The 15,290-nt window shown below is 48.1% G+C and overlaps 1 protein-coding gene across 10 annotated transcripts in view; it reads right to left on the bottom strand.

The window, feature by feature from the left end:
• The window catches only part of LOC141157339 (inter-alpha-trypsin inhibitor heavy chain H3-like), a 148,748-nt gene that overhangs the window by 112,237 nt on the left and 21,221 nt on the right, over positions 1 to 15,290 (bottom strand). For all 10 annotated transcript variants that reach the window (XM_073644449.1, XM_073644450.1, XM_073644451.1 and 7 more), the window contains one exon: positions 13,414 to 13,530. In XM_073644449.1, the coding sequence (XP_073500550.1) occupies positions 13,414 to 13,530 (117 nt within the window). The remainder of the gene's footprint in view (positions 1 to 13,413; positions 13,531 to 15,290) is intronic.

Below are 15,290 nucleotides of genomic sequence, written 5' to 3'. Positions count from 1 at the left end.
TGGAGCGGTGAACGAGAGTAGAGCAGGACGAGGCCGCCTGGAGCGGTGAGCAAGAGTAGAGCAGGACGAGGCCGCCTGGAGCGGTGAGCAAGAGTAGAGCAGGACAAAGCCGCCTGGAGCGGTGAGCAAGAGTAGTCAGAGCAGAGCGAGACTGCCGGAGCGGTGAGCAAAGGGTCAGAGCAGAGCGAGACTGCCGGAGCAGTGAGCAAAGGGTCAGAGCGGAGCGAGACTGCCGGAGCAGTGAGCAAAGGGTCAGAGCGGAGCGAGACAGCCGGAGCAGTGAGCAAAGGGTCAGAGCGGAGCGAGACAGCCGGAGCAGTGAGCAAAGGCAGAGCAGGCTAGAACCGCCGGAGCGGTGAGCAAAGGCAGAGCAGGCTAGAACCGCCAGAGCGGTGAGCAAAGGCAGAGCAGGCTAGAACCACCGGAGCGGTGAGCAAAGGCAGAGCAGGCTAGAACCGCTGGAGCGGTGAGCAAAGGCAGAGCAGGCTAGAACGCCGGAGCGGTGAGCAAAGGCAGAGCAGGCTAGAACCGCCGGAGCGGTGAGCAAAGGCAGAGCAGGCTAGAACCGCCGGAGCGGTGAGCAAGGCAGAGCAGGCTAGAACCGCCGGAGCGGTGAGCCAGGCAGAGCAGGGGGGACAGGGCTCTGTACACATTGAACAGACAGGAAGGGAAAGGCAGGACCAGATACCCACAGGGTACTTGCAGTGAAGTAGCGAGTGGACCACAAACTCACAAACGGAAGTACAGTGACAACGAGCAGGAGTTAGGTACGAGTTCAGACTCTGCAGAAAAAAGGAAAGGTACGGACATAGAGAAACACAGGAAACAGGCTAGAAGAGTATACAGACAAGAACAGACACAGTAGCAAGATACAGGAGCGTGTCTAGGCATGCAGCCCCTAGAAGGCGGGAAGAACAAGCTAGGAGCGTGTTCAGACAGGACAGACAAGATACAGGAGCGGGTTTAGGTATGCGGCCCCTAGAAGGCGGAACGAACAGGCAAGGAGCGTGTTCAGACAGGCCTGGAAATACAGCCTCCAGGAAGGGCAGGCAAGCAAACACAGAAGGGGACCTGGCACATTCAGAGTGAAAGAGCACACTGAATGAAACACAATGCTCAGGCATGGGTTAATTGGAGCAGCTGGTTTAAATACCAGGTGACAGACAGCAATAGGCTGAGGACGCACAAGGGGTGTGCCTGCAGCAGGTACAAAAAGCAGGAAGTGATCGGGCGCCGCCCTTAAGCAGCAGAAACAGAAGCAAACTGACAGCATGGAGGGAAGCCAGAGAGACATTCTGGATTGGAGATCAAGTGCGCGCTCTTGCACAGTGGGAGATGGACCACTATGCAAGGACGCCGCCAGGTATGTTACAGTACCCCCCCCCCTTACGCCCCCTCTTCTTCAGGCCTGCCAGAATCTTCCGCAGGGAATTCGAGGGCCAATCCTTCACTTCAAGGAGATCACTTCCACTGTCCACAGGAAAAACTGGTCTCATCTGGTTAGCTAGGATGCTACCTCCTATCCAGCCATCCTCAGCAACAGACGAAACGGGTGGAGTACCAGGAACAGCACACAAGGAAGTCTCTCTCCACATATTTTCAGGTGGCACCCCAGAGGGTACAGAAGACAACTGGAAGTCCTCCGCCGGGTTGGAGGGAGGCAGAGACTCGGGGGTAACCTCCGCTTCGGAGTACACTTGTTCAGACTCACTAGATGAAGCAGGCGAGGTATCAGGTACCGAGTATAGGAGAGTCTCTGTCCATTCGCTATCAAGTAGCACCCCGAAGGGTTCAGGAGACACCTGGAGGTCCTCTGCCAGGTCAGAGGAGTGAAGAGACTCGGGGGTAACCTCTGCTTCAGAAAACACTAGGTCAGACTCACTGGACGAAGCAGGCGAGGTATCGGGTGCCGAGTATAGGAAAGTATCTGTCCATTCACCACCAGGTGGCACCCCGAAGGGTTCTGGAGACAACTGGAGGTCCTCCGCCTGGTCGGAGGGGTGTAGAGACTCGGGAATAACCTCTGCTTCGGAGTACACTAGGTTAGACTCACTAGGCAAAGCGAGCGAGGTATCAGATCCAGGATATAGGAAAATCTCTGTCCATTCACCACCAGGTGGCACCCCGAAGGGTTCTGGAGACAACTGGAGGTCGTCCCCCTGGTCGGAGGGGTGTAGAGACTCGGGAGTAACCTCTGCTTCGGAGTACACTAGGTTGGACTCACTGGACGAAGCGAGCGACGTATCAGGTACAGAGTATAGGAGAGTCTCTGTCCTTTCGCTACCAGGTAGCACCCCGAAGGGCTCAGGAGACAACTGGAGGTCCTCCGTCATGTCGGAGGGGTGAAGAGACTCATGGGTAACCTCTGCTTCAGAGAACACTAGGTCGGACTCACTGGATGAAGCGGGCGAGGTATCAGGTGCAGAGTATAACGAAGTCTCTCTCCAATTGTCATCAAGTGGTATCCCGGGGGATTCAGGAGGCAACAGGGGGTCCTCCGGTGTGGATTCTCGATGGGCAGTAGTCTCTTCGGGCAGGAGGACTAGTGCGCTACCCACACACATTACCCATCGGGGCTGCTCCGGGATATTGGGAAGTGAAGCTTCAGCAGGAGCCTCCGGGTTAGGATCATCGAAGACCATTAGAAAGGCCACCAGGAAGGCCATTATGTCCAGGACGATAGAATCCTGTGCGTCCCATAGGGGGGTGATCCATTTCAAGGCATCACCCGCTAGGTAAGACATCATGAATCCCACCTTAGCCCGATCGGTGGGAAAACAAAGAGTGTAGAACTTGAAGTGTAGCATGCATTGCTCCACAAATGCACGACTCTGTCTTGGATCCCCATAGTACCGTGGCGGATCCGCAGGAACGAGTGTAGAAAGATCCATCTGGACGGGTGCGTAATTCGCCTGGAACTCAGCTAAAGAAAAAAAAATATATATATATTTTTTTTTTTATATATTTTTAATGCACGTATTCGCTGGAAAACGTCTCAGAGAGCGAAGGCCGTGGGGCTCAATGGGAACCATGGCCTGAGCATGCTGTAATGCACACGCCCGGGCTGAGCGGCGTGTGCGTGTGATTCCACTGGACCGTGCCGGAGAGTGAATGCCTGGAGGGGCGTAACTAGGTATTCACCCGATCCGACCAGAGTCGCACGACGGCATACGACGCCAGTGCACCAAGGAGGAACAGAGCAGAGGGACCAGGTGCTACTCCAGGACAGACCCCGGACACGGCTGTTGACCCACACAGGGGAATACAGGAACAGACAGGTTAGGCTGGCACACAGACTGGTGGGTATAGGCAGGCACGACTGGTATGCAGGCAGGCGGGTATGCAGGCAGGGGGGTACAGGCAAGCACGGCTAGAGTGCAGACAAGGAGGCACTAGCAGGTAGGAACACAGGCGGGATAGGACCCAGTACACACTGGGACTCAGGAACAGAACCACAGATGTGGCGGACAAACACAGCAGAGTAAGGCCGCCCAGAGTGGTGAGCGAGAGCAGGGCAAGACGAGACCGCCTAGAGCGGTGAGCGAGAGTAGAGCAGGACGAGGCCGCCTGGAGCGGTGAGCGAGAGTAGAGCAGGACGAGGCCGCATGGAGCGGTGAGCGAGAGTAGAGCAGGACGAGGCCGCCTGGAGCGGTGAGCGAGAGTAGAGCAGGACGAGGCCGCCTGGAGCGGTGAGCGAGAGTAGAGCAGGACGAGGCCGCCTGGAGCGGTGAGCGAGAGTAGAGCAGGACGAGGCCGCCTGGAGCGGTGAGCGAGAGTAGAGCAGGACGAGGCCGCCTGGAGTGGTGAACGAGAGTAGAGCAGGACGAGGCCGCCTGGAGCAGTGAGCAAGAGTAGAGCAGGACGAGGCCGCCTGGAGCGGTGAGCAAGAGTAGATCAGGACAAGGCCACCTGGAGCGGTGAGCAAGAGTAGTCAGAGCAGAGCGAGACTGCCGGAGCGGTGAGCAAAGCGAGACTGCCGGAGCAGTGAGCAAAGGGTCAGAGCGGAGCGAGACTGCCGGGGCAGTGAGCAAAGGGTCAGAGCGGAGCGAGACTGCCGGAGCAGTTAGCAAAGGGTCAGAGCGGAGCGAGACTGCCGGAGCAGTGAGCAAAGGGTCAGAGCGGAGCGAGACTGCCGGAGCAGTGAGCAAAGGGTCAGAGCGGAGTGAGACTGCCAGAGCAGTGAGCAAAGGGTCAGAGCGGAGCAAGACTGCCGGAGCAGTGAGCAAAGGGTCAGAGCGGAGCAAGACTGCCGGAGCAGTGAGCAAAGGGTCAGAGCGGAGCAAGACTGTCGGAGCAGTGAGCAAAGGGTCAGAGCGGAGCAAGACTGCCGGAGCAGTGAGCAAAGGGTCAGAGCGGAGCAAGACTGCCGGAGCAGTGAGCAAAGGGTCAGAGCGGAGCAAGACTGCCAGAGCAGTGAGCAAAGGGTCAGAGCGGAGCAAGACTGCCGGAGCAGTGAGCAAAGGGTCAGAGCGGAGCGAGACTGCTGGAGCAGTGAGCAAAGAGTCAGAGCGGAGCAAGACTGCCGGCGCAGTGAGCAAAGGGTCAGAGCGGAGCGAGACAGCCGGAGCAGTGAGTAAAGGCAGAGCAGGCTAGAACCGCCGGAGCGGTGAGCAAAGGCAGAGCAGGCTAGAACCGCCAGAGCGGTGAGCAAAGGCAGAGCAGGCTAGAACCGCCGAAGCGGTGAGCAAAGGCAGAGCAGGCTAGAACCACCGGAGCGGTGAGCAAAGGCAGAGCAGGCTAGAACCGCCGGAGCGGTGAGCAAAGGCAGAGCAGGCTAGAACCGCCAGAGCGGTGAGCAAAGGCAGAGCAGGCTAGAACCGCCGGAGTGGTGAGCAAAGGCAGAGCAGGCTAGAACCGCCGGAGCGGTGAGCAAGGCAGAGCAAGCTAGAACCGCCGGAGCGGTGAGCAAGGCAGAGCAGGGGGGACAGGGCTCTGTACACACGGAACAGACAGGAAGGGAAAGGCAGAACCAGATACCCACAGGGTACTTGCAGTGAAGTAGCGAGTGGACCACAAACTCACAAACGGAAGTACAGTGACAACGAGCAGGAGTTAGGTACGAGTTCAGACTCTGCAGAAAAAGGAAAGGTACGGACATAGAGAAACACAGGAAACAGGCTAGAAGAGTATACAGACAAGAACAGACACAGTAGCAAGATACAGGAGCGTGTCTAGGTATGCAGCCCCTAGAAGGCGGGAGGAACAGGCTAGGAGCGTGTTCAGACAGGACAGACTAAATACAGGAGCGGGTTTAGGTATGCGGCCCCTAGAAGGCAGAACGAACAGGCAAGGAGCGTGTTCAGACAGGCCTGGAAATACAGCCTCCAGGAAGGACAGGCAAGCAAACACAGAAGGGGACCTGGCACATTCAGAGTGAAAGAGCACACTGAATGAAACACAATGCTCAGGCATGGGTTAATTGGAGCAGCTGGTTTAAATACCAGGTGACAGACAGCAATAGGCTGAGGACGCACAAGGGGTGTGCCTGCAGCAGGTACAAAAAGCAGGAAGTGATCGGGCGCCGCCCTTAAGCAGCAGAAACAGAAGCAAACAGACAGCATGGAGGGAAGCCAGAGAGACATTCTGGATTGGAGATCAAGTGCGCGCTCTTGCACAGTGGGAGATGGACCACTATGCCAGGACGCCGCCAGGTATGTTACAGTCATTATCTCAGTAAATAAGAATAAATAACAAAAAACACCTGCAAAGGCTTTCTAAGTGTTTAAAAAAGGTCACTTAGTCTGTTTCAGTAGGCTCCAAAATCATGGGGAAGACTGCTGACTTGACAGATGTCCAGAAGGCAGTCATTAACACTATGTAAATGCATAAATTTTGCATTTCATTTGGAAATCAAGGTCCCAGAGTCTGGAGGAAGAGTAGAGATGCACACAATCCAAGTTGCTTGAGGTCTAGTGTGAAGTTTCCACAATCAGTGATGGTTTGGGGAGCCATGTCATCTGCTGGTGTAGGTCCACTGTGTTTTATCAAGAACAAAGTCAGCGCAGCCGTCTACCAGGAAATTGTAGAGCACTTCATGCTTCCCTCTGCCGACAAGCATTTTGGAGATGGAAATTTCATTCTCCAGCAGGACTTGGCACCTGTCCACACGGCCAAAAGTACCAATACCTGGTTTAAAAACAACAGTATCACTGTGCTTGATTGGCCAGCAAACTCGCCTGACCTTAACCCCATAGATTCTCTATTGTCAAGAGGAAGATGAGACATCAGACCCAACAATGCAGACGAGCTGAAGGCTGCTATCAAAGCAACCTGGGCTTCCATAACACCTCAGCAGTGCCACAGGCTGATCGCCTCCGTGCCACGCCACATTGATGCAGTAGTTGATGCAATAGGAGCCCCGACCAAGTATTGAGTACATTTACTGAACATACTTTTCAGTAGGCCAACATTTCGGATTTTAAAATCATTTTTCAAGCTGTTGTTATAAAGTATTCTAATTTATTGAGATAGTGACTTTTGTGTTTTCATTGGCTGTAAGACATAATCATCAACATTAACAGAAATAAACACTTGAAATAGATCACTCTGTTTGTAATGACTCTATATAATATATGAGTTTCACTTTTTGTATTGAAGTACTGAAATAAATTAACTTTTTGATGATATTCTAATTTAGTGAGATGCACCTGTAGTCCCTGGCTAGCTTTTCAAAGTATGTATTTTCTAAAACAATGAAGAATTTCATAGTGAAACATACCTGCTTGTAACTGCGCAGATTCATGTTGTCTATGGTTTGAGCAGTAGCATGAACCTGATGACTTGTCCTTTTTAAAGGGAATCTGTCAGTAGGGTCAACCCTCCTAAGCCATTATATGGACATGTAGGTCATAGGAATGATACCTTCATATCTGTGATCTTACTGACAGATTCTCTTTAAAGGGAGTTTTCACCACTGTTATAAAAAGACATGCAATATGGTCTATAATAAAATAATATGGATATTTGGGCTCTGCAGCTAATCAATGGCCCCAGTCACATGCCAGTCATTGCCACGACAGAAAATACAGGGACTGGCAGGGGACCCCGCAATGTTAGGAGCAAACTGATAATTGGTAAAGTATCAGGTATAGAAAAACCCTTTATTAAATTCTATATCTAAGTATATCTATACATTAAAGGAGATGTTCAGGCACAGCACAACATATCGATGACCTATCTTTAAGATCGGTCTAGAATATCAAATCGGTGGAGGTCCAACACCTAACACCTCCACCAAACAGCTGTTTGGCTCTAAACACTTTGGACGGAGCTGCAAAGGGAAGCTCCATTCAATGTGTTGCTGCCACTGCCGAGTAATGCACAACGGCTCCCATTCAAAAGATTAGAAGTTGTTCTACAGTACCCAACTGCGGCCACTGCACATTAAATGGAGCTTCCCTTTGTAGCTCCATCCAAAGTGTTTACTTCCAGTGGCTGCAGGAGCAAATAACTGCTGATTAGTGGAGTTGTCAGGTATCGACCCCCCACCAAAGTGATATTGATGAACTACTCAAATCATGGATAGGTCCTGAGTATGTTGTGCCCCACTAAATGGTTACTAAAAGGATATTCATCCATCTAAACAGGCTGTGCGCACATACTATTTTTGCAAAATTATCAATGTGCAGGACATATCATTATTACAATAAGTTAAACGTGAATCAACTACAAGAAGTTAGATCCTAGAAGCCAACAGGGCCAGACTGGGACTAAAAAGCAACCCTAGCAAAATAATGGTGTATCGTGCCAAACTGCTCACTTGCTATGTCTGTGCGAATAAAATACTAGTATTCCTACTAAAATACAAATATTACTGGAGCATATTTTTTTACAACCCTGGACTGTGCTGTTATTTTGAAATTTTTGGGTGAGTACTATGCCTAAGTTGACAACTGGGTGTTACCATTGCCTTGTGTCCCTACACAGTACCTAAATCATTGCTGAGGGTAACAGATTGCATAAGGACATATCCTATTCCCACAGGGAATGGTAACACCCAATTGTCAATTAGGCCTGGTCTGAACAGAGACTTTTTATAGCGATACTGATTGATTTTGAATATTAAGTGACAGTTACAATCCTCTACACCAGGGATGTCAAACTCAAATACAGAGAGAGCCAAAATAAAAACTTGGACAAAGTCACGGGCCAACCTTGATATCTATTAAAGAAAAATGTCTACAATTGAGGACGTTTTTCCTTATCAAATATAACGATGAACCTTTTCATATGGAAACAAACTTAAAGGGTTGTTCCACAAACAAATTACATTTTAATTAATAGATGTTAGAATAAAATAAACACATAATCACAAATTGCACATACTGATATAATATGTAAGAGCAGTAAAAAGCATATGGCCCAATGGGCTAATTTAAATATGTAATAAGATAGGATAAAAAAAAAAAACTTGAATTAATAAATAATACAGGTAATACCTTGTGAGGCAGTCACACAGTCAAATGTCAGTACTTTTTTACTTCTCTTTTGTATTTTTTAACACAATTCCCAATTTTCCAAAAAGGATCAACCAAAAATGCCTGGTACACGCCAAAAAAAACAGCGACAACAGGCCACAGCATTAGTGTGCTGTGTACATACGTCAGATTTGAATAATAAAAAAGTGTCCAAAAAATCTGTAGTATGTATTGTAACACATACACTTTGTGGGGCAATCACACAGTTAAAAACAATCTGTCCCCAGCATTTTGCTATGTAACCTGGGAGCACCATAATGTAGGGAGAAAGACCTTAATTCCAGCGATGTGTCACTTACTTGTCTGCATGAGGTCATTTTGATAAAATCACTGTTTTGTCTGTTGCAGATCTAGCAGTTCTCTGTATAACCGTCCTTCTCCTATGGCTGCCATCCCTACAGATGGACAATGACCCAAAACATAAAGCCAAAGCAACCCAGGAGTTTATTAAAGCAAAGAAGTGGAATATTCTTGAATGGCCAAGTCAGTCACCTGATCTCAACCCAATTGAGCATGCATTTCACTTGTTAAAGACTAAACTTCAGACAGAAAGGCCCACAAACAAACAGCAACTGAAAACCACCGCAGTGAAGGCCTGGCAGAGCATCAAAAAGGAGGAAACACAGCGTCTGGTGATGTCCATGAGTTCAAGACTTCAGGCAGTCATTGCAAACAAAGGGTTTTCAACCAAGTACTAAAAATGAACATTTTATTTACAATTATTTAATTTGTCCAATTACTTTTGGTCCCTTTAAAAACAGGGTGGCACGTGTTAAGGAGCTGAAACTCCTAAACCCTTCATCCAATTTTAATGTGGATACCCTCAAATGAAAGCTGAAAGTCTGAACTTCAACTGCATCTGAATTGTTTTGTTTAAAATTCATTGTGGTAATGTCTAGAACCAAAATTAGAAAAATGTTGTCTCTGTCCAAATATATATGGACCTAACTGTATCTGCATTTACTTCCTGGCCTAGACATGCAGTTAACTCTTCATCCGCTGCAAGCATAATGAACTCTTCTCTGGTGTTGTTCACACTACAAACATTGCTGCAACAGTGTATGTCTTCTCTACACGCAAGTATTCATTCTGCCTGTTCATCACTGTTATGTCCTTACCAAGGACCATCTGTCTGCTGATGGCATAAAACTCTGGTTTTAACCATTTGTTTGCTTCAAGTCCTGGACTACACATCCTTTGTATATTTGCACTCCCAGTTCTGTGTCTCCTGGTGTTTCCTGCTCCGCTTGTCTGCCTGATATCCTGGTCCTCGATGATCCAAGTGTCATCCAGAAATCCTGCCCAATGTGCCATCGCCTTCCATCCGTTTTTCACCCTGACCTATAGCTTAGAGCAGGGATCCTCAAACTTTTAAACAGGGGGCCAGTTCACGGTCCCTAAGACCATTGGAGGGCCGGAATATAATTTTTTAAAAAAAACTATGAACAAATTCCTATGCACACTGCACATATCTTATTTTGAAGTAAAAAAAACAATACAGGAACAAATACAATATTTAAAATGAAGAACAAGTAAAGTTAAATCAACCGGTATTTCAATAGGCAGCATAGGTCCCCAATAGGCAGGTAAATGTCCCCAATAGGCAGGTAAATGTCCCCAATAGGCAGCATAGGTCCCCAATAGGCAGGTAAATGTCCCCAATAGGCAGCATAGGTCCTCAATGGGCAGGTAAATGTCCCCAATAGGCAGCATAGGTTCCCAATAGGCAGGTAAATGTCCCCAGTAGGCAGGTAAATGTCCCCAATGGGCAGCATAGGTCCCCAATAGGCAGGTAAATGTCCCCAATAGGCAGCATAGGTCCTCAATGGGCAGGTAAATGTCCCCAATAGGCAGCATAGGCCCTCAATAGGCAGGTAAATGTCCCCAATAGGCAGCGTAGGTCCCCAATAGGCAGGTAAATGTCCCCAATAGGCAGCATAGGTCCTCAATGGGCAGGTAAATGTCCCCAATAGGCAGGCTGTTTCCCCCTCATAATGCTCTATGCAGGCTGTTCCCCCCTTATAATGCCCCATGCAGGATGTCACCCCCCATATAATGCCCCTTGCAGGATGTCCCTTTCTCCCACCATATAATGCCCCATGCAAGATATCACTCCCCTGTCTTTATAATGCCCCATGCAGGATGTCACCCCCCATATAATGCCCCATGCAGGATGTCACCCCGACATATAATGCCCCATGCAGAATGTCACCCCCCTATATAATGCCCCATGCAGGATATCACTCCCCTGTCTTTATAATGCCCCATTCAGGATGTCACCCCCCCATATAATGCCCCATGCTGGATGTCACCCCCCATATAATGCCCCATGCAGCATGTCACCCCCCCATATAATGCCCCATTCAGGATGTCACCCCCCCATATAATGCCCCATGCAGGATATCACTCCCCTGTCGTTATAATGCCCCATTCAGGATGTCACCCCCCCATATAATGCCCCATGCAGGATATCACTCCCCTGTCGTTATAATGCACCATGCAGGATATCACCCCCCTCTCTTTATAATGCCCCATGCAGCATGTCACTCCCCCATATAATGCCCCATGCATGATGTCACCCCCCCCATATTATGCCCCATGCAGGATGTCACTCCTAATATTATGCCCCATGCCTCCATACATTAAAAAAAAATAAAAAAATACTCACCTCACTTCTCACCTGCTGCCGCTGCTCGGGTCCGGACTCCAGCGTCGCCGGCATCTTCCCGCTCTACGCTGCCTATGATGGCTCAGGGGAGGGCGCGGTGTAAAGACGTCACCGCACCCTCTGACCTGAGACGTCACAGGGAGCACACAGCAGGAAGACAGCGGATCTGCAGAGGCACGGGGAGAGGTAAGTATCTGGCTGCCGGGGCCCTGAGCAAGCGGGAGGGAGCGGGCGCTGACACCGCTCTCCTCCGCCCACAGCTCGGCGGGCCGGATAAAAATCCTCCGCGGGCCGCATGTGGCCCGCGGGCCGTAGTTTGAGGTCCCCTGGCTTAGAGAATCCACCCATCATATCAGCCCCTATCAGTATGGGGGTCTTTTCAGGATGTATATCAAAGCTCCGAATTCTAACAAACTGTGCGCCTGTGTGATCAACTCGTAACCTTGGATAGATTTTTATTCCATAGGAGTAAACAGGTTTTAGGAATTGATATAGAAAGTAGTGATGAGCGAGTATGTTCTGTTAACCCTTTCGGCGAGCATACGGTGTTATGTTTTAGTCACCCCGTGCTCATGCCTGTTTCTTAGGCATTCCTCACATGTATTAAAGCTGTAAGGCTGAGTGCCCACGTAGCGTTTTTCAAGCGTTTATGCTGCGGAATTTCCGCAGCGGAAATGCTTGTGAAACGCTAGGTAATCCGCACCCCATGGTCCCCAAAGGGATTCCGCATGTTCTATGCACATGCTGCGGATTTTTCCGCAGCGTTTATGCTGCATACAAAAATCGGCAGCATGTCATTTAATTTTGTGGAAGCGCAGCGGAACTCCCGCCATTGACTTGCATTGAGACGCATAGAAACCGCGACTGTACATTTTTACAAGCGGCTTCTATGCGTCTCTATGTGCGGATGGTACCCAGTTCTGGAGGAGAGGAGACTCTCATCCAGCCCTGGGTACCATTCTACCTGTAAAAAAAGAATAAAATAACAAATAAAGTTTATATTCACCTGTCCGGCGGCTTCTCTCTGAATGCCGGCATCGCTTGAGGACCTGCGGTGACGTCACAGTCATGTGACCGCAGGCCCTTCACCGCTCTGTCTCGCGATATGCCGGCAGCCGGGAACCAGCCAGGAAGCAGCGCTGCAGCCACGCCCGGGGCCTCCGGGGTGAGTATAGCTTTATTTGTTTTAATTTTTACGGTTCACACTGTATGAATCCATGCTGTTTGCATGGATTTATACAGTGTGACCTAGTTGTCAAGCACTTTCCAAGTGATGCTATCGCATGGAAAGCGCTTGTCAATCTGCATGCGGAAACGCATGTGAATCCGCATGTGGATCCGCATGTATTCTGCAGGAAAAACGCATGCACAATCTGCATGCGTTTTTTCTGCCAGGGAGATGCAGAAATGCTGCAGAAATTTTCTGCTTCATTTCTGCATCGTGGGCACATAGCCTAAAACAGTCGCAAATCATGAGCACAGAGTGACTAAAACATAACACCCGAGCACGCTGAAGATACTCAGCGAGTACCCAAGCATGCTCGCCGAAAGGGTTAACAGAATATGTTCGCTCATCACTACTGTATAAAATTGTCATGAGTGCATTTTCTGTAGCTATCTATGCACAAATAGGACATTATCTTTTTACATTTAAAATATTCTTTTTGTAATTTTTGAGGTCATCCACACTTCCATATTAAGGATTCATATGAATTCCATTTTTTCACTATCAATATACTTAAAAGGTTTCGTTCACACTTAATGTTTTTAAATATTTTCTATTTTTAATATGGAACAAGTTTCAATATAGTCTTATGGGTGTTCTTAGCCCATATAAATAAATGAATTGAGCATAATTCACATGTAAGTGTTGTTCAACTTTCTATGCTGTATATTTCTGCAATATTATAAAAAAAAGTAAAAACAAATTGATTGAAAATCTGAACAAAAAACAGACAATTCAGAGCACAATATGTAACAAATATTAAAATAATATGGAGACAAAATCAGAAGTAATCCATATTAGATCTGTGTTTAAATACTCAAGTGTCAATAAGCGCTTTTAGTAAAAGGGCTCTTGGAAATACATTATTTTTCTTGGAGATATAGTATATTTTGTGTCCTTCAAGGTGGATTTGAAACTGTTTAATATGGTCACAGCACCAGTTATTGTCACTGGTAACAGATATACAGAGAAGGAAATGTAAAGCAAAAAATAGAAAGCTATTGCAATGCATACAATACAAAATTATGTATAGAATATCTTACCTGCTGCATTTTTCTACCCCACATTGATCCACTTCTGTCTATGACATAAACTACATTTTTTGGAACACAAGTCAATTTAGGAGGAGCAAAAAAGTGAACAAAATATCCATTCACAACCTGAAATGCAAATAAAGGAAAATTATTATTTTTTTTTTACCAAAGGTGAATCTACACTAAGGCTGCGTGCCCACAATGAGTATTTAATGCGTTTCCGCGGCACCATTTCCGCCGTGAAAACACATTAAAAACGCATGTTAAGTTGTCTGCCATGTTTCCCAATGATAATCCTCATGTTCTGTGCACATGCTGCAGAAATTTCCGCTGCGGATTATCATTGCGGAAAAATCCACAGCACTACCATTTCTTGTGCGTAAACGCGGCGAAATTGCCGCCATTGACTTGCACTGAACGGCATAACATCCGCATGTATACATGTATGCATGTAGATGTTATGCTGTTCAATGCGCGGATGGTACCCGGGTCTGGAGAAGAGGAGACTCTCCTCCAGACCTGGGTACCATTAGTAAAAAAATAATTAAAACGTAAAAAATAAAAAAAAACATTATACTTACCTCTCTGGCGGCCCCCGGCCTCCTCTCTGGTAGCGTCCTCTGTCCTCGGCGTCCCATCGTGTTCTGAAAGGACCTGCGCTGACGTCATTTAGTCATGTGATGGTCAATGGTAAATGACGTCAGTGCAGGTCCTTTCAGAACACAGCGGGATGCCGAGGACAGAGGACGCCACCAGAGAGGAGATCGGGGGACACCGGAGGGGTAAGTATAATGTTTTTTTTGTATTTTTTACGTTTTAATTCTTTTTTTTTTTACTATTGATTCTGCATTTAAAGCAGCATAAGTTTGTCACACAATATAAATCCATGCCAGTTGCATGGAGTTATATTGTGTGACCAACTTGTCAAGCACTTTTTCAAGTGATGCTCAAAATCGCTTGGAAAAGAGCTTGAAAAAACACATGTGGAAATGCATGCAAAAACGCTTAAAAAACGCATGTAAAATCCGCATGCGTTTTTTCTGCCAAGGAGATGCAGAAATGCTCAGGAAAATTTCTGCTTCATTTCTGCATCATGGGCATATAGCCTGATAGGCAACCGCAGATTATTTTACATTGGCATTTGTACATTTTTTCTAGTGTTTTATAAACTTTTAGGTCTTGTTCAAATTGTAAGGCTGGATTCATCTATGTTCCATTAAAGGGAAAGAAAAAATAACTCATGGAAAAAAAAAGGATCGTCCCATGATGGACATAAACAGTGGCATATGGACTCCATTGACTATTATCAAGTTTGTTTGATTTCTGGTGGAAATGACTGAACTTGCGACAAAGCCTCCTAATAGTTGTGAAATTATTGATTGTAATTTTGGGCATCTTTTTAGATGCAAAATTTAGGGTAAGGGAGGCATCAGTAGCGTAGCTACCAGGTGGGGGGGGGCGGTCGCCCCGGGCCCCGCGTTCTGAGGGGGCCCACCCAGAGCTACGCTACTCTAACTGTATCGGCATGCACAGCACGCCTTTACAGTTAAATTCCGGGCAGAGCAGGGAGACTGGATGTTCCTGCACTCCCCGGCGGCCGATATGCGGCCCTTGAGCAGGAGGGGGGGCCCCGGTGCCAGCATCAGGCTCCCCCGCCCGTCACTGCCGCAAGTTAACTGATGAGAGAAGGAGCGCGACGCTCCCTCTCCCATCTGTCCCCCCTCTGCTTCTGACATCAATGGCGTCATCACCTGGCTCCCGGCCGCTGTGCTGAAGATGTGTGCGGGCCGGGCGCCCGGAGCAGCAAGGGAACGAGGAGGAGAGGTAAGTACTGTGTTTATTTATTTATTTTTCCTATTGGGGGGGGATATTATGCTACATACTTT

Source organism: Phyllobates terribilis, unplaced genomic scaffold, assembly GCF_046119375.1.
Source record: "Phyllobates terribilis strain yellow unplaced genomic scaffold, ASM4611937v1 Scaffold_8__6_contigs__length_399053987, whole genome shotgun sequence".
NCBI lineage: Eukaryota > Metazoa > Chordata > Amphibia > Anura > Dendrobatidae > Phyllobates > Phyllobates terribilis.
This window is presented reverse-complemented; position numbering and strand designations above follow the sequence as displayed.